This window comes from Haplochromis burtoni, unplaced genomic scaffold (assembly GCF_018398535.1).
Source record: "Haplochromis burtoni strain Fernald_Lab_line unplaced genomic scaffold, NCSU_Asbu1 Contig_283, whole genome shotgun sequence".
Lineage (NCBI taxonomy): Eukaryota > Metazoa > Chordata > Actinopteri > Cichliformes > Cichlidae > Haplochromis > Haplochromis burtoni.
Genome location: NW_024582644.1, coordinates 80,732 through 99,179, shown reverse-complemented (window position 1 = coordinate 99,179; position 18,448 = coordinate 80,732). Strand labels below are relative to the sequence as shown.

General features: G+C 45.3%; 1 protein-coding gene across 4 annotated transcripts in view; it reads left to right on the top strand.

Moving 5' to 3' along the window:
- Positions 1–18,448, top strand: part of LOC102291285 (kalirin RhoGEF kinase) — a 158,979-nt gene that overhangs the window by 101,183 nt on the left and 39,348 nt on the right. For all 4 annotated transcript variants that reach the window (XM_042227835.1, XM_042227834.1, XM_042227836.1 and 1 more), the window contains exons 22-39: positions 468–536; positions 629–778; positions 863–1,012; positions 3,406–3,520; positions 3,642–3,757; positions 6,665–6,787; positions 9,494–9,676; positions 9,760–9,881; positions 10,261–10,327; positions 10,406–10,515; positions 10,838–10,907; positions 11,888–11,977; positions 12,996–13,088; positions 13,224–13,335; positions 13,411–13,601; positions 13,714–13,815; positions 13,895–14,043; positions 15,069–15,171. In XM_042227835.1, the coding sequence (XP_042083769.1) occupies positions 468–536; positions 629–778; positions 863–1,012; positions 3,406–3,520; positions 3,642–3,757; positions 6,665–6,787; positions 9,494–9,676; positions 9,760–9,881; positions 10,261–10,327; positions 10,406–10,515; positions 10,838–10,907; positions 11,888–11,977; positions 12,996–13,088; positions 13,224–13,335; positions 13,411–13,601; positions 13,714–13,815; positions 13,895–14,043; positions 15,069–15,171 (2,115 nt within the window). The remainder of the gene's footprint in view (positions 1–467; positions 537–628; positions 779–862; positions 1,013–3,405; positions 3,521–3,641; positions 3,758–6,664; positions 6,788–9,493; positions 9,677–9,759; positions 9,882–10,260; positions 10,328–10,405; positions 10,516–10,837; positions 10,908–11,887; positions 11,978–12,995; positions 13,089–13,223; positions 13,336–13,410; positions 13,602–13,713; positions 13,816–13,894; positions 14,044–15,068; positions 15,172–18,448) is intronic.

The following is an 18,448-nucleotide window of genomic DNA, read 5'->3' as shown; positions in this document are numbered from 1 at the left end:
ACCACAGAAGTCTGAAGGTGTGTGTGTGTGTGTGTGTGTGTGTGTGTGTGTGTGTGTGTGTGTGTGTGTTGATGATATGACTCCTGCATCTTCCTGCTGATGTGCTGCTGTGTACCCAGGCTCACGCACTCGTGCACAACGATATGTTCAACAATATAAAATAAACTTTTGCCTCCATGTAGTTTTTCCCTACTGCTGTATTTAACTTAAATAAAACAGTGAATGAAATGTTAGGATCATTTTAATACAGCTTAATCATCAGAATTGTAATCAAAGCTGTAAATGATCTTTTCTGGCACAGAGTCGAACTTTAAAGATTCTTTTTGCCTGGAAGAGATTTCTAGACGTTTTAGAGGCCCTTTAACCTTTAAGCCTTGTGTTTGTGTAGACCTCCACAAAGGCATGTTAGAAATGGTATATTGAACTGAGTGAAAGTGGAGATAATAACCAAATCTCCTCTCTTCCAGTCTCTATTCCACGCTAACTCTCTTCAGAAGACACATCAGAGTGCTCTGCAGGTCCAACAAAAAGCTGAGGTGAATCTTCTTTAATGCCTAACTAACTGTTTCCCTTCATTTCTCCGTCGTCAGTAGTTGACAGCTCTGACCTCTTTTGCTGCTTTTGTCAGATGATGCTACAGGCGAGTCATTATGATCCAGAGGCAATTCGAAGCTGTGCTGAGAAGGTTGCCGTGCACTGGCAGCAACTGATGCTGAAGATGGAGGACCGTCTGAAGCTGGTCAATGCATCCGTAGCCTTCTACAAGACATCTGAACAGGTGCACTTCAAGCAAACTCCACCATCGCTGTTTTTGTTTTCTTACATCAGCAACAGGAAGGTAACTGTTTGTGCGTCTGTGCAGGTGTGCAGTGTGTTGGAGAGCCTGGAGCAGGAGTACCGCCGCGATGAAGACTGGTGCGGCACACACGACAAAGTGGGAAGTTCATCCGACAGCGACCACCTCCTGCCTCTGATCAGTAAGCACCTGGAGCAGAAAGAAGCCTTCCTCAAGGTGATTTCATGTCTCACTGTCTAAAAGAACAAAGCAGGCTGCTGGGCTTGTTTTGTTTGATAAATAATGTATGCAGATGCTGCCATCATATTCTACACAACTAATAACATGTATATATAAAAGTTTCCCACTTGCATTGCGGGCATCTTTGTACTTCAAGCTAGTGTCCTCTACCAGAGGCCTGGGAGCTGGAGGGTCCTGCAGGGTCTTTTCCTAGGACTGTGCTCTTCATCGCAGAGTTCTCAGATGTTGTTCCTGCTGGAGCCACTCGCCTAGCTTGATGGTCACTGCCCCAAGTGCTCTGATTAGCACGGGGACCACTGTTGCCTTCATCCTCCACATCTTCTCCAGCTTCTCATGTTCCTCCTCCCTGCTATAGCTACCACTCGGTATAGCTACACCTATCACAGCGGCTGCTTGTCTACCACTATGTTGGTTAGCCATCACCAGTTTGTCCGCCTGTGTCTGGAAGTCCCACAAGATCTTAGCTCGGTCATTCTCCACCACCCTGGGGGCATCTCCCATTTTGACCTCGGGACTTCCAGGTTATATTCGGCACAGATGTTCCTGTACACTATGCCGGCCACTTGGTTATGGCGTTCCATGTACACCCTGCCTGCTAGCATCTTGCACCCTGCTGTAATGTGCTGGACAATGTTCCTTGTAATGTTTCATGTGTGTGAGCGAACACACAAACTCCCTGAGCGTCCCTTGGACCACTGTGAGCAACAGCAGACGTGTGCACTGTGGTCATGCCAGCATCGAATCATCCAAGTTACATGTTTATTAAAATAATCAAATTACAGCATTTATGTTAGACTACTTTTAATTACCTGCTTTAGCCCACTTACAATGAAAATTTAAAACAATCTTATTCATCACCTGTGTAGGATGTTAACACTATTGGAAGTAAAAATAACTTGAACTCCAATTTAGAAAACACAACTTTTTTTTATAAAGCTCTGACTTGTATTATGAGTCTGTGGTCTGGGAGAGAGTCTGTAACTCTGTCTGCAAAATACAGTAAATAATGACCAATGTTGGGTAATTAATTATATAGTTACTTCTTCAAAAAAGTAACTGAGTTATGCAAACAACAAAGTTTGTTGCAGCTGTTTACCTAAAAATGCAGCCAAGGCGTTTTTAAACAAACATTTCAAACTATTTACAGAACAATCAGCTGTTCTGCATCAAATCTGATGCCACACAAATTATTTGTGCCACTCCAAAAAATAATTTCTGTCCACTATGAGATGAAGGAGAACAACAGCCTGATACCTGCAGGCCTGACAGCAGCAGATGTATCACTGCTGTAACACCTGTAACACTCAGCAGTCGCCTCATTGTTCTGACACACAACAAAACTGTTGACTACACTACACACTAACTACACACTAACTACACACTAACTACACAAGACAACACACTAACTTTAGACTCCAAACAGGCTAAACGTGGCAAATCTGTCACATCTCAAACACGCCGTCACTCCTAAAACTTCCCCCTCCCTAAACATCTAAATGTCATGTTGCCATATCATTTTTTGATTGGTCCACATGGTACATTTTTCCACCAATAGGAAAGGCTGGAGTTTTTTTGGTGTTGTTTTTGCTCACAGGCTTTCGAGCGTTTTCCTTATAAAACGCCGTTTTTACCGTTTCTTCCTGCAGTAAATATAAACAACGACAGTATTCAGGAAGAAAACCAAACATTGCAGATATTTTATCATAACTCTGGTTTTACGCGGCCGATCAACACAATTTAAAAACTGGTATAAAGTCCACACTTTGTCCGTCAGTTGTTCCGTCTGTCCTGCTCACATCTCCAATGGTTGTACACGTTGTCATTAACGTGGCTTCACTCCACATCAGCCGCTTTGCTAAAACACCTGTGTCGCACATAAGGACGCTGTCATAGCCTGTCAGCGACGTTGATTAGCTGCGTATATACGAATGTGAATCGCATCATTGGCTGGACTATGGGATAAGGTGGCCTCGTTCTGATCCCATACGGGAGCAGCCAGTCACTGACTAACACTGCAGAACAGAATTGTTAACGTTTTCATTTCAATTTCAATTCAGGTCAGATTTTTTTTTGTGCGCTACTCAGATTTTCTGTGCGCAGAGACGTGCCAGCAGTGCACAATTGCGCATGCGCGCAGCTTAGAGGGAACATTGGTGCTGGACTGTCTCAGCAGCACCTTTACACCGGGTGTTTCAGACCCAGCCTCTGTGGATCTTGGTGTTTTCTGGTGTTCATGCCCAGAAAGGGCGTGTCAGGGACATTATCTGGTCTGATCATCTGGATGTCCCTGACAGCTTTGAGCACTTATTAGCAAACGCATAGACATTGCACAGACAAGCAGCATGTTTACTGATGTTGGTGTGTTACAGGCGTGCACTCTGGCCCGGAGGAATGCAGAGGTGTTTCTGAAGTACATTCACAGGAACAATGTGAGCATGCCTGGAGCTGCCGGTCACACCAGGGGACCTGAGCAACAGGTTAAAGGTCAGTGCTGCTGATGCAGCGTGTGTGTTTCCATGTCCATGATAGGCGAGTTAGGAAGGTTGTGTAGCAGTTAGGGATGAACTCTGTGATTATTGTCCCTGATCTGTGTTGGTGTGCGCAGCTATTCTGAACGAGCTGCTGCAGAGAGAGAACAGAGTCCTTCACTTCTGGACATTAAAGAAACGACGGCTGGACCAGTGTCAGCAGTATCTGGTGTTTGAACGCAGCGCCAAACAGGTGAGTGTGTGAAGTCCAAAGAACGAACGCTCAGCTTTGACACGAGGCTCATCGTAGCTCTGGGTAACGCTTTATAGTAATCTTTTTTAATAAGTAGCACATTGATACTTATTTGCAGTAATGAAACAATAAAATGACAAAGGTTAATACTGTAAACACTGGGTGATTATTACAACGTTGCACAGAATGAGTAGAGTTTGCAGTGCACCTATAAACACTGTTTGAGTTAAGTTCATGCAACGCTGTTAAAAACACATCGTTTCATATTTCATGACTTTTTCAAATATGTGTTTGTATATTGGGAATTTTGGATGTTTTCAAACTCATACAACCAGTTGTGCTTCGAGCCGTACAGGGTTGTCATTCTAACACTATAGTCCGCGTTGCCTAGCAACACTTATTGTTTGCACACATTTTGGCTGTTTGTTAAGATGTGTTGGGCATTGAGACAGGCTACAGCGGGCAGGTAGCTGGCTGTGCAAAGCAGTGAGGGGCCGTAGCTGCACACAGGGTCCAGAACTGATGTGAGCAAATAAAGCAGGAAGTGTGCAGCAGAGTCAGACGCACAGCTGCAGACAGTCCAGAGCAGTGTGGACGGGAGAAGATAATAATGCATTTATTTTATTTAAAAGCACCTTTCAAGACATCCAAGGACACTTCACAGTAAAACACATAATAGAACAATGTCAACAACGAAGAACAATGAAAAACAAAAAGCAGAAGATAAAATAAACGATAAGTTCACAGCGAAAATGCAGATTTGAACAGATGAGCAGAGATTTAAACTGGAACCAGTGTTTCGTATATGTGGGGAGAGAGTTCCACAGCCTGCAGCAGAGAGGTGAGCAGGAGTGAGGTTATGAAGGCCTTGAAGGTGAGCAGAAGAAGTTTGTATATTATCCAGATTTTCACAGGGAGCCAGTGAAGTTCCTGAAGGACAGGAGTGATGTGCTGGTAGGAGGGGTTCTGCTGATCATGTGAGCAGCACAGTCTTGAACTTGTTGAAGCTGATGGAGGGGTTTATGGGGGAGACCATGCAAGAGGGAATTACAACAGTCAATGCGGGAGACTATGGACGAGACTGTGGACAAGAATGGATGCTGTGTGGAAAGAAAAGGACGTAATCTGTTAATGTTACGTAGATGGAAATAGAACAGTGAGATTATTGATGTGACATTTAAAGCATAGTGAACGGTCTGATGACACCAAGGCTCTGAACCCGAGGAGAAGGGAAACTGTGGAGCAACAAGGAGGATTTCAGTTTTATCCTCATTGAGTTTAAGAAAATTAAATGAATGGCTGAATGTCTGCTGCAGCCTGGTGCTGTGGACGCTGTGTTTTACTGTCCTATCACAACTTGTGTTGTTGTAGCTGAAACTGTGAGTTTCAAAGTGCAATAACATCGAGTCTCTTTTTTATACCTCCTGCATTTCAGCATAACTAATGCACCATTATCCAAATGATGTTCTTCTATACTCACTTATGAGGTAGCCGGTGTATAGTTTGTTGATCTAAATCATCGGTCAAAGCTTTGTTCAAAATTGTGACACGAAGTAACCTGTTTGCTGTTACTGCTGTTGTGGAGGATCGACGCCCTCTGGTGGTTCTAGGAGGTTTTGCATTGGTGTCTATGTTGAGGGTGGCAGTGGTGGAAAGTCCTAAAAAGCAGGAGATCACAGTTTGTGTCCTGTTTCTCTCACGTTGTCGTTCTTTTGCTTACCTTGGCTGTCAGGTTTGGGCACCATGGTTAGCTGTAGGAGCAGATCAGGATTTGGGTAAAGTTTGTTTGTTTGTTTGTTTGTTTGTTTTCAGCACTACAGTGTGGCGTGAGACTCAATACTGCATCACAAGATAGAAGCTAAAGGAAACCTTGTGCATGTCAAATATTTTGATTTCACAAAAACAACAAAGATAAATTAAAATGTTGCTAATGGTTTATAAAGATCGTTGATGGTTAAACAGCAGCCTGTTTCATGAACGTTCAGCTTTTTAATACTGGTTAGTATAAAGTGTTACCACTGTTGCGGGTTCAAATATTGAGGGTGAGCACAAAAACAACATTTGGTCCTGGAGAGTCGGTCAAACAATGATTTGTAATGAACACACGCGTGGGGAGATGAACACTGCACACAGACAGCATCGATCTCCGCCCAATGATACACAAGCAGTTGTTTTTATACCATCAGGGTTTACTTTTATGACGCCCCCTCATGCGTCAAAGCAGATACAACACATGCATAAGTTTCAAAACCACAGATGTTCTGTTGACGACTTTCGACACATTTAAAAGGACATCTTCTCCGTCTCGAGGCCAGGTGCTTCCTATTAATCTTCTAACTCTCGCTTATCTCCTGGAGCAAACTGTCCCTTATGCAGACATAATTTTGCAGCTACAAGCTTTTGCAAACTATTATTTGAATATTTGAACTCTTACCTAAACATGAGTCCAACTACTGTTTGCGTGTGTGTCTCGACCTCAAAATGCACTCGGCCTCACCCCGCCCGTTGATGCTTCTGGCCTTTTACCAGACTCTCTGTGATAGGTGTAATAATCATAACTAAGAACATGTGTAATCTACTGAATAAATGCTTTAATGAAATGATAATTAATGTAATGGTAATGATGGTTATGAATAGTAGCTGTAAAATATTTCCCTGATCTCCACACTCCGTCTCTTGACCACGAGGTCAAGAGGTCACCATACGTTGCGCTGTGTCACTCCTCGGCCCACTCAGCCGCTTCTATGTCCATTAATGGCATCATGGACATCGGGCCACCGCCCCGGGGTCCACTGCCCTCGTGATCACCTTTTCCAACAATCCTCTGGCACCAGGAATGAGAGGCACAGTTAACACAAAGGGGCAGGATCAACTCTATGTGTGGTGTTTTTGTGTTGTTGTGTGCAGGCACTGGATTGGATCCAGGAGACAGGTGAGGTTTACCTGGCCACGCACACGTCACCCGGTGACAGCAGCGAGGAAACACAGCAGCTTCTCAATGACTACCATCACTTCAGACTTTGTGCCAAAGTATGTCCTGTGTGTGTGTGTGTGTGTGTGTGTGTGTGTGTGTGTGTGTGTGTGTGTGTGTGTGTGTGTGTGTGTGTGTGTGTGTGTGTGAACAGACAGATGTTCACCCTACACACTCTGATTTGTATTTGGACTTCACTACCAGTCAAATGTTTGGACACACCTTCTCGTTTAATGGTTTTTCTTTATTTTTAGTTCTTTCTGCATCGTAGATACAAACTGAAGACATCAAATATCTGAAGCAGATTTATAGAATTATGTAGCAAAGCTCTGTAAAAAACTCTAAAGTCTCATATTTTAGATTCCACCCTTTCTTTGTTGACAGCGCTGCAAACCTTCTCTCAGGTTTCACCTCACAGGTGAGCCTGTCAGGGTTCATGGTGGGGTTTGTTGCCTTCTTAATGACGTTGGGACCATCAGTTGTGCTGTGCAGCAGTCAGGTTGGTGCACAGCTGACAGGCCTGTTTGACAACTGTTAGGATTCATGTTACGGCGAAAACCAATCAGCTGAGTAAAGAGAAACAACAGCCCATCATTGCTTTAAGAACTGAAGGTCAGTCAGTCGGAAAACTGCTAAAACTTTGAATGTGTCCCCAAGTGCAGTCGCAAAAACCATCAAGACCACAATGAAACTGTCTGACATGAGGACGCCCCAGGAAAGGAAGACCAGGAGTCCCTCTGCTGCTGAGGATACGTTCATCCCAGTCACCAGCCTCACAAATCACAAGTTAGCAGCAGCTCAGATCAGAGCCCAGATAGATGCCACACAGAGCTCCAGTAGCAGACACATCTCTGCATGTTCAGAGGAGACCGTGTGAATCAGGCCTTTATGGTCAGACAGCTGCTGAGAGACCACGACTGAGGAAAAGCAACAAGCAGAGATTTGTTTGGGTCAAGAAACACAACGAATGGACTTTAGACCATCTGTGCTTTGGTCTCATGAGTCCAAATTGGAGATGTTTGCTTCCACCTGCCGTGTCTTTGTGCAACACAGAAAAGGTGAACGATGGTCTCTACGTGCATGGTTCCCTCTGTGAAGCATGGAGGAGGAGGTGTGATGGTGTGTGTGTGTGTGTGTGGGGGGCTTTGCTGGTGACACTGTTGGAGATTTATTCCAAACTAAAGGCAGACTGAACCAGCACGGCTACCACAGCATCCTGCAGCCACATGTCAGGGCAGCACAATGACCCCAAACACCTCCAGGCTGTGTGAGAGCTGTTTGACCAAGAAGGAGAGTGATGGAGTCCTGCACAGTCACCTGACCTACACCCAGTGGAGATGGTTTGGGATGAGATGGAGCGCAGAGTGAAGGCAAAGGACCAACAAGTGCTCAGCATCTCTGAACTCCTTCAGGACTGTTGGAAACCATTTCAGGCGACGACCTCATGCAGCTCACTTTTTGTTTACTGCATAATTCCATGTGTGTGTTCATTGCCTTCAATGAGAATCTACAATGTAAATAAACATGAAAACAAAGAAAAACCATTAAAGGAGAAGGCATGCCCAAACTTTTGACTTTACTAGGCTTAAAGTTTTGGTTTGCATCAATTGTTTGGTAATTTTCCACTTTCACACGTGGGAGTCTGACAGCAGAGCGGTGAGGTGGTGCTGGGTCATCGACACCTCACAGCTTTCAAGCAGTTGAGGGATGATTATAATCAATCCTCAACATGTAAAGAGTGCAAAATCAGGAAAGAATCTGAATATAGTGAAAATAGTGATTAATATTAGAGGATGAGTAGACTGTTAACTGCTTCTAATAAAACTAAACACTCTGAGCAGGATTTCCTGGTCAAACATGGGAAAATGTTACAGTTCAACTCAAAATGTGTTTGTAGAGCACATTGAAGAACAACAGAGTCGACCAAAGTGCTTCACAATCAGTTAGAACAACAGAAAACAATAGAGGAACAAATTTAGATAAATAAGACGACAGTGAATTAACAAGAAAAACATCAAACAGGCCTGATGGTACTCAGGGTCAGCCAGGGTCAAAAAGTGAGTTTTAAGACGCGATTTAAAAGACTGAACCGAGTCTGACGTACGAGTCTCCTCTGGCAGATTCTTCCAGAGTCTGGCTGCTGCTGCCCGAGCTCCTCTGTACTTCAGTCCAGACCTGGTTGTGCTAAGAGCATCTCAGTGCTCTTTTGGGGTCAGACATGTTGAGGAGTTCATTTAAATAACAGGGCGCCATATTATTTAAAACTTTCAATCTTAAACTCGATATTTTACAGGGAGCCAGTGTAATATACTTACATATCTATATTATTGCTAATATATATTGTAATATATCTATATCACTAAAGCACTTCTGGATGGATGCAAACTGCATTTCGTTGCCCTGTACCTGTGCATGTGCAATGACAATAAAGTTGAATTCTATTCTATTCTAAATTTGCTAAAACTGGAGTTACTGATAAATGCAGACACTCCACAGATAGACGTGAACACCTGCAGTGAATAATCTCCAGCGTGACAGAAGAGAAGCAGCTACATCCACTGGTTTCATCTTTGTGCAGAAGGATGTATATGCGGTCATAATGAGCCCACACAGAGTGGGACCTGACAACAGATACGAGATATTCAAAGATGTACTTACAAATGTCCCACAAGGTATTAGTGTGTTTCACAAAGGGCCACATAGGGATGCTGAACATCAGCAACTCCTCAGCTTCTGTAATTTGTGTGTCTGGCAACATCCTGCAGCAAACCAAGGAGAAGGTGAAGCTGCTGATCCAGCTGGCAGACAGTCTGGTGGAGAAGGGGCATGCCCACGTGCTGGAGCTGAAGCGCTGGGTGAGCACGGTGGACCGCAGGTACCGTGACTTCTCTGCACGGATGGGCAAATACCAGGAGAGCCTGGAGAGGAGCCTGGGAATGAGCTCTGAGGTGAAAACAGCAACACACACTTGTGCCAGTGCAGTCCCAGAAACATCTTCTGATTACTGGCAGAAATGATGTTCTCTGTGCAGGACAACAAAGACCTGGAACTGGACACCATCCCTGCCAGCCTGACAGATGACCCGGAGGTCAAACTGCGTGACCCCAACCATGAGGTCAACGAGGAGAAGAGGAAGTCTGCCAGGAAGAAAGAGTGAGTTTGGAAAGAAAGGAGGACCGAGTCATCATCATGTGTCACTACAGTAGTTCACCTCGTTCGATCGCAGCCACTCACATCCACTCACATCCACTCCACAGACGAGGTCGCCTCTGCTCCTGTACAGGTCACGGGTGTGAAAACAACACAAAGTTATGATACATACAGATTCGGTGGGGGTATTACTGCAGTGACTTCAGCTGTCTTCTGTTAGAGTGGCTGCTGTCTGTGGAACCGTCACACGTTAGCTAAACCAAAGTCTGCACACTGACGTGACGTGAATGCATCCTTACAGCTGTGCTGCTTTCAGCCTTCACGTGTTTCTGAGGATCAGTCTTTGGTTTGCGTTTTAGTCTCAAGTCTTTTCCTGTCTCAGGTTCATCATGGCAGAGCTCTTGCAGACAGAGAAGACCTACGTCAGAGACCTTCAGGAGTGTTTAGAGGTGAGAACAACGAGCGAGTTTGTTTGTGGACATTAGTACGTTTGTGCTGTGTGGCTGACGGCTCTGTGTGCCCGTCAGACGTACCTGTTGGAGATGACCAACGGTGTAGAGGAGATCCCACCTGGCATTGCTAACAAAGAGCACATCATATTTGGTAACATGCAGGAGATATATGACTTCCACAGCAAGTGAGTGACGTTTAGATTAGGTCTGCAGCTGAATGTGCTGTCTGTGTGTGTGTTCAGTTGAGCTCTGAACCCTGTTAATATACTGTGTGTGTTCATGCATGGGCCACACCCCCCAGCTGTCCACGACAAACTCATTTGTGTCTCATCTCTTTGTGGTCCCTGCACAAACCCACGCATTAGTTCAATGAGCAGCAACGCTTTAAACTCATTCACAGCATCTGGAGGTTTCACATATCACCATTCTGAACAATGTCTGTGTTACTTTAAAGTCTTGAGTGATTTACAGTAAAAATATACAGTCTGTTTGTTTGTGTCTTTGCAGTATTTTCCTAAAGGAGCTGGTAAACTATGAGCAGCTTCCAGAGGACGTGGGTCACTGCTTTGTCACCTGGGTGAGAGTCACAGTGGAAACACTGTTCAGAAAGCTTTCGAGTATCATAAGTAGCTCCTAGTGACGACATTGTAAGTGTTATTTTAGGCTGGGACTACATTCAAAGAGCAGGTTAGCCCCTAAACTTCCTCTTCTCTTAAATAAACCTCCTGAAAGCTGTCAGCAGAATATGAAGAAAGGACAGCTGTGACATCAAAGTTGAAAGGAGGCTGTATTCTTGTGTGATACTGCAACAAATCACAAGATGGCGCTGTGGTCAGCGAGTTAGCGTATCTGTTCTGGTAGGTGACAAGCCCGTAGGACTGCTTCTGTCCACAGTGAGGCTTCGGTCTGTTCACATGAAGCACTGCTAGGATTGAGCACAGTGTGAGCAAATGACTGTGCTCGAGGTCATGCTGGGCAGTTACAGGCACCTCCATCTTCACAGGAAACTGGCACACAGTGAAGAAATGATGGAGCTGTGACTCTGCAGCTCACCAGGAACAGAACAAGCAAGAAAAAGAATTAAAATGCAGCATCCAAAGCACAGAGTGGCTGCAGTGGAGAGGTTTTTATGTTACAGCTCTGCTGCTCGGTGCAGCTGAAGGTCAGCAGAGCAGCGCCCACACGGCAACACAAAAAATAAAACAGCCATTTAAGAAGCCATTAAAGCAGAGCAAAGACAAAAGACAGGATCTCAGTGAATGCATGAAACACTGTCCTGCAGTCATGCTTCTTATCTGTTTAACCTTCATCGGCAAAGTGTGCACACACAGTATCAGCTGTTTTATTCTATCACGGTTATTTTGGGGCATTTTTATGCAGCTGTTGGATGGTTGAGCAGTGATGAAAGACAGGAAAGTGGGGAGAGAGGGGAAAGACAAAGGACTGCAGGTGTGAGTCAAACCTGCACCGTGGCCACGTGTCACACTGAGCTGAACTGGCGTCCCAGGTAGCTGTAAGTGTAAGCAGGACGTAAAGCTGCCTCCTCTCCTTTTCCAGGCTGATAAGTTCCACATATATGTGGATTACTGCAAGAACAAACCAGACTCCAGCCAGCTGATCCTGGAGCACGCAGGCACCTTCTTTGATGTGAGTATCACAGCACCATCGACGCTTCTTGTCCCCGCCTGTCGTTTTCTTTTGATTGACATTTGATTGTTCTGGGAAAAAATATAAAATCATGTTACATCTGTATCTCCATGTTTGTGAAGCTAACATCTGTCTTATGTTTGATATATTAAAGTGGCTTCGAAGCAGGACACTTGCTGAGTTAGTTACTGAACAGCTTGTGAAAACATAGAGCAGCTGACTGCAGCTCCCAAACACTCGAGCTGATGAAGAGGAGGAAGCTTCACTTTATAAATGACGATGTACTTTTCTAAGAACGAGTCAGATTTCTCAGTTTCATTTGCAAATGCTTGTTTAGCATTTTTACAGCATTAGCTGGCACGTTCTGGGCTCCTTTAAACTCGGGCGACCAATTGTCCTCTTTTTGCACTTGCTGTAAAAGCCTGAGTGACATGTTTTATTTCATGAACCGCACCGAGGAGGCATCGTTTAAATATGTCATATAGCGCTTTTTTACTCTTCTGAGCACTCAACTTGTGCATTCACCCATTCACACGCATTCACACCCATACTGCATTGGATAGCAATTTGGGCAAGTTGCTCTCTAGTATCTTGCCCAAGGATATTTGGCATGCAGGCTAGGGGAAGCCAGGAATTGAACCACCAACCTTCCGATCAGTAGATGACCTGCTCTACTGCCTGAGCTACAAGTTTTTCATGACTGGGCCAATCGGCCTCTTTTTTGGGAATCAAAGTATGGTCACGGTTTTTTAACCCCATTAAAAGCTCCTTCAGTGTACCTGACGCCGTTTTTATACTAAAGAAGCTGATTGGATCAACACACACTCGCTGTGTTACACTCAGCGTGCCGGGTTCATTTGTCGAGCACATGTGGAAGACAAATAGACTCAGTGGCATGCTGTGATTTCTCCCTGTACGCACAAACATTGTGTAATTGCTCTTCTGTCAGCAAATGGTGCTGTTGCACTGACGTTTACAAGCGTTGGACACTTAATATACACATTTCTGCTGTGTGCAGGAGATTCAGCAGAGACGAGGACTGGCTAACTCAATCTCCTCCTACCTCATCAAACCGGTCCAGAGGATCACCAAGTACCAACTACTGCTAAAGGTGAACAGAACCAGTGTGGGTGAATCCGCCCACGCGCTGAGTGGGAACTCGTAGAACGTGTGGTTTAAATGGACCAAATATTTATAGATCGATCCCCTTTCATCAGTTTTAACATCTCGTCCTGTCCTCCTGCAGGAGTTATTGTCCTGCTGCGAGGAGGGAAAGGGAGAGATCAAAGACGGTTTGGAGGTGATGCTCAGCGTTCCTAAGAGAGCAAACGACGCCATGCATCTCGCCATGTTAGAGGGTAAGAGACCGTCCTCGCACACTTCCTCCTAGCACCGATGTGAAACATGGTTGTTCATGCTTGGCTCTTCTGTAGGCTTTGAGGAGAACCTGGAGGTGCAGGGTGAGCTGATCCTGCAGGACAGTTTTCAGGTTTGGGATCCACGCTCGCTCATCAGGAAGGGTAGGGACCGGCACCTCTTCCTGTTTGAGTTCTCTTTGGTCTTTAGCAAAGAGATCAAAGACTCAGCTGGCAGAACCAAGTACCAGTACAAGAACAGACTACTGGTGAGCGGGTGGTTTCAGCCACGACTGATGTTCTCGCTGTGTTTGTGTCCACATACATGTAGAAATAGCCGTTGTTGCTTTAACTGTACCCCCTCCCTTACTCTTCCCGCAGACGTCAGAGTTGGGGGTGACTGAGCACATTGAGGGTGACCCTTGTAAATTTGCTGTGTGGGCTGGAAGAACCCCATCCTCTGATAATAAAACTGTGCTGAAAGTACGTGAAATTAAATGTAAACGAAAGTCTGGGCTCTCTGCTTTCATCAGCTGGGATATTAAAGCTGTGACTTCTCCAGGCATCCAGTATGGAAGCTAAACAAGACTGGATTAAGAACATCAGGGAGGTGATCCAAGAGAGGATGACTCACCTGAAGGGGGCGCTTAAGGAGCCGCTTCACCTGCCTAAAACACCAGCACTGACCAAACCCAGGAATAATGCTAAAAGGTGAAGAAACACATACTTTTGCTGGGATTACAGTAGCACACAGATTGATGGATGAAGGTTGGAGCCCCGGCTCCGACAGTCTCGGTCGTTGTGTCCTTGGGCAAGACACTTCACCCGTTGCCTACTGGTGGTGGTCAGAGGGGCCGATGGCGCCAGTGTCCGGCAGCCTCGCCTCTGTCAGTGCGCCCCAGGGTGGCTGTGGCTACAATGTAGCTTGCCATCACCAGTGTGTGGATGTGTGTGTGAATGGGTGGATGACTGGATATGTAAAGCGCTTTGGGGTCCTTAGGGACTAGTAAAGCACTATACAAATACAGGCCACTTACCATTTACCATTTACCGTGGATTCACCGTGACAGAAACACAAGCGTGGGCACAAAGGGAGCGGTAGGACTGTCCTGTTATTACCGTCACAGATATGTGGAAGACTGAAGCTGCTGAAAAATAGAGAAATAAGCAGCGTTTATTTTAACCATTGAGTGCGATGACTCAGTGTTAGCCTCACAGCAAGAATATCGTGGGTTTGTGTGGAGCATTATGTGTGGGCGTACTCCGGCTTGTACCTGCAGTCCACACACATGCAGTTAGTGGGGTTAGGCCGTAAACTGGGCGTAGGTGTGCCTCGCCTCTTGCCCTGTGGAAGCTGAGAGAGGCTCCAGGCCCCCTGACCCTTAACTGGATAAGCAGGAGGAAGTGAATGGGTTCTAATTTACACGATGAATGAAGATCAATGTTTGTATTCATGTCGTTGTCTTGATCCAATTACAGGTTTCAGATAAACAGCAGTTATTTTAAAGTGTGCCACAGACATAAAGTCCTGTAACTTAACAGCAACCCATTCTGTGACATCACATGTGCATCACATGAGTAGAGCTAGCTTAGCCGTTTCTGCTGGGTGGAACGGGAATCGGACCAAAAGGACATACAGAGGACATGGAATGATATGAAATGTGTAAAAAAATGATTGTTAGCCTCGTCAGTAAGACCTTTCACATTCATCCTGGTTGTGCTGTATGTTTCTGCAGGGAGGGAGGTGAAGACGGAGACAGTCAGGGAGACGGCAGCAGCCAACCAGACACCATCTCAATTGCATCCAGGACATCCCAGAACACTGTAGACAGCGACAAGGTAGGAAACACCGTCGCTGAGCATCTGACGAGCTGACGACCCACAGCTGTATCAGCGCTACAGGGTTTCCTGTGCAGCTTAAATGAGCAGCAGCAGGGGCTGGGCATGCTCACTGTTTGGAGTGTGTGTTCAGTTCACACATGTGAACGAGAAGTCATCAACAATGCTGCCAGAAAAACAATCAGTTGTGAAAGCCCTTTTCAGGCTGTGTGCAGGCACCTGCACGGACTCCTACCAGGCAGCCTCTGACATCAAAGTAAGACCTTTTGTGTTGCTGCTTTAACTGTATGAAGGTGCAGAATCCAGGTCTTATCTTATCGCTGTTTTTCACATTCTTATGTTTAACTTGTCCAGTTACTCGGAGCCATAGACACAAACACTCAGACTGAGGACGGACACTTGGCTCCAAACTGTTTTCACTCTGTGCACTGATGACATCACATTCGCTGCAGCTCAGTTTTATGTTTGTCAGCGATAATTAAGCACAGGATCACATGGTCAACTGCACAGATAGATGATAGTCTCATTTCCGTCTGTGTCAGTCGCAGGTGGAGGTGTGTTCGTACACGTTCACTGCCAGAAACAACTTTGGCCTCTTGAGCCTTTCCTCTGCTACGAGATCTCCATCTTGAGAGCTTTTTAGGCGGTTTGTTTTATTTTTTCCTTTTTAAAAAATGTTTACTTCATCACGAGGATGAGCTCCTTATATGAAGAAGCGCAGTGAATATGAGCAAACAATCAAAAGGGCATAAACGTAGACATGAGTTTGGTGCGATTCTTGTCTTGGCTGTTTGTCAGCTGCTTGGATTTGACCAGTTCTATCACATATATTCACACACCTACACACACACACACCTACACACACACACCTACACACACACACCTACACACACACACCTACACACACACACCTACACACACACACGGAAAACCTGACACAGATGTCAGTCATGGCCTCCTGCTGTAGAGTTACATGGTGTGTCCTTTTCACAGTGCAGCCCTCACGCCTACACGCTGGCTCGCCTCTAAATGTCAGCAGCACACACAGAATCACACCAGACTCGGTTTGTCTGAAACATGCGTCCACACTGTGCATGTATACGCCATCAATCCCACAGGCAGCTACGCTCTGACCTGTGTTTTTTACATGTGTGTGGACCCCACCTCTTTCTGTCCAATGAAAACAGAATGAGTTTTTCCAGTCCTTTCTGAGTGTGGGCGTGTTGTTGCTCTGCTCTGGTTTATTGTTTCTAGGATTTAGAAAACTCCAGCTTGCCTATTTTTGGAGCCTCCTCTGCTGTTGTCCAAAAAACCAAACCTCAGAAGTAAAAAAGCTTTTGTCCTGCAGTTTGCTCTGATTTATTTCACAGCTTCAACCGTGAGAGTCACATGTCTTTATTTCTGGTTCCTGAGTCTTTACATTGAGCTGTTTTGTAATTTGGTGGTAAAATAGGGACAGAGCTGTGTTTTCATGCTAATGATGCTAAAGTCCTTTGCTTAGAGCTGTTTGTCTTTTCTTGCAGTTCATGATTGTAGTTGCTGGACGAGTATTTTCCCCAGAAGCACAATGAAACATTGTTTTTTGCTCATGTGTCAAGGCTGATGCTGTAATCGTTTGTTGTGTTCCCATGGCTCTGCTGACCCGCAGGGATTTATTATCATACAAGTGCATCAATCCCTTGTGTATCGTGGAGACAACTGTATTAAATCAATGATCTGAGCAGACATGTTTGTTCAGTACAGCAGTCGTTCTTAATGTGTACTCATTGGTTCTCTCAAACTTCTCCATCAGCAGTCTGAAGCACTAAAATGTTCTCAAATCAAATCTCATTACTTTATATGTGTGAAATGTGACTGAATTCATTAGAAAGCTTCTTACAATCTGTCACTCAGGCTGCGTTTTTCTTTGGGAACTGTTTTTGCAGTTTTTTAAATATTCAGTCAATCACGCAAGGAAGAGCATGCAAGTGAACGGCTGTAAGCAAGAAGTAGTGTCCCTAGAAAAGATAAAGTAGTCAGTGTGACCCAGTCCTGGAGAAAGCTCCAACCTAGATGAAGGCCAAGCATGAGTAGTGGTCAGAAGAAGGGAAGAAAGGTAACTGGGGACAAACCGAGCCAATCCCGCTTTGCCTGCTGTGCAGGGACCAATTCAGGGGACAAAGACAAAGACAGGGACCAGTTTGCTTTTTGGGACATTTTTGTTTGGTGATGTGTGAATTTCCTATGTGCTGTGGCTCTAAAAGGTTGGGAAACACTGCTCTATGTAGAGGGTTGTAAACTGTGTGGTATTGGATTTTCACTCTCATGTACGCCTCAAACCTGACTGATCGTTGGCAGCAGGCGCTGTGTGCAGTCTGTAAACAGTTCAGCAAACTGTCACAGACATTTTTAAGTTAATTGATTTTGGCAAATAAGCTGATCAGGCTTTGCACTTACATACAAGTTTCTGAGTTAACAGCTGTGTGACGGCGGCTCACAGGACAACAGCTTCAAGCTGCTTCATAGTGGTCGTAGTGAGAAAGTTTCAGCTGTGAAGACTTCGAGCTGCAGCAAGAAAGCCAGACACCAGAATAAAACAAAGAGGCTTGTTAAGACAGCCACACTGGACTACTGAAGACTGGAGGAAGGTTTTATGGACTGATGAATCAAAACTTGAAATCTTTCGTTCATCGTGCAGGATCTTTGTACGGCGTCAAGAAGGTGAAAGGACGGTTCCACAGTGTGTGGCATCAACTTCAAACATGGAGGAGGAAGGGTGATGGTCTGGGGCTGTTTGCTGATCCAGGGTCAGTGACTGAACCTAAACAGCTACCACAGCACCATGAAGCACCATGCAGCACCCTCTGGTATGCACCCAGTTGGTCGGGGGTTCATCCTACAGCAAGATAATGACCCAAACCATCAGTCCAAGCTGTGCCAGAACCACCTCAGGAACAAGAACAAGATGGTGAGCTTGCAAACGTGGAGTGTCCAGCACAGTCTCCAGACTGAAACCCCATCGAGCTGGTTTGAACTGGACAGAAGAGGGAAAGCAAAGCAGCCTACGAGGTCCACGTTTATGGGAACTTCTGCTACAGATGTGTGAGAAGATCTGGGGCCTGTTCTTCGTACGTCGCTTACTACATCCAAGATCAAACGACACATCCAAGATCAAATGACACATCCAAGATCAAATCATCGCGCTAACCGTGAGCTCGCTAATCCGGTTCCCCGAACACACCTGCTGTTGACGATTACTACAGCTGGATGAAGTAATGCGCGATCACTGGGTGTCGTA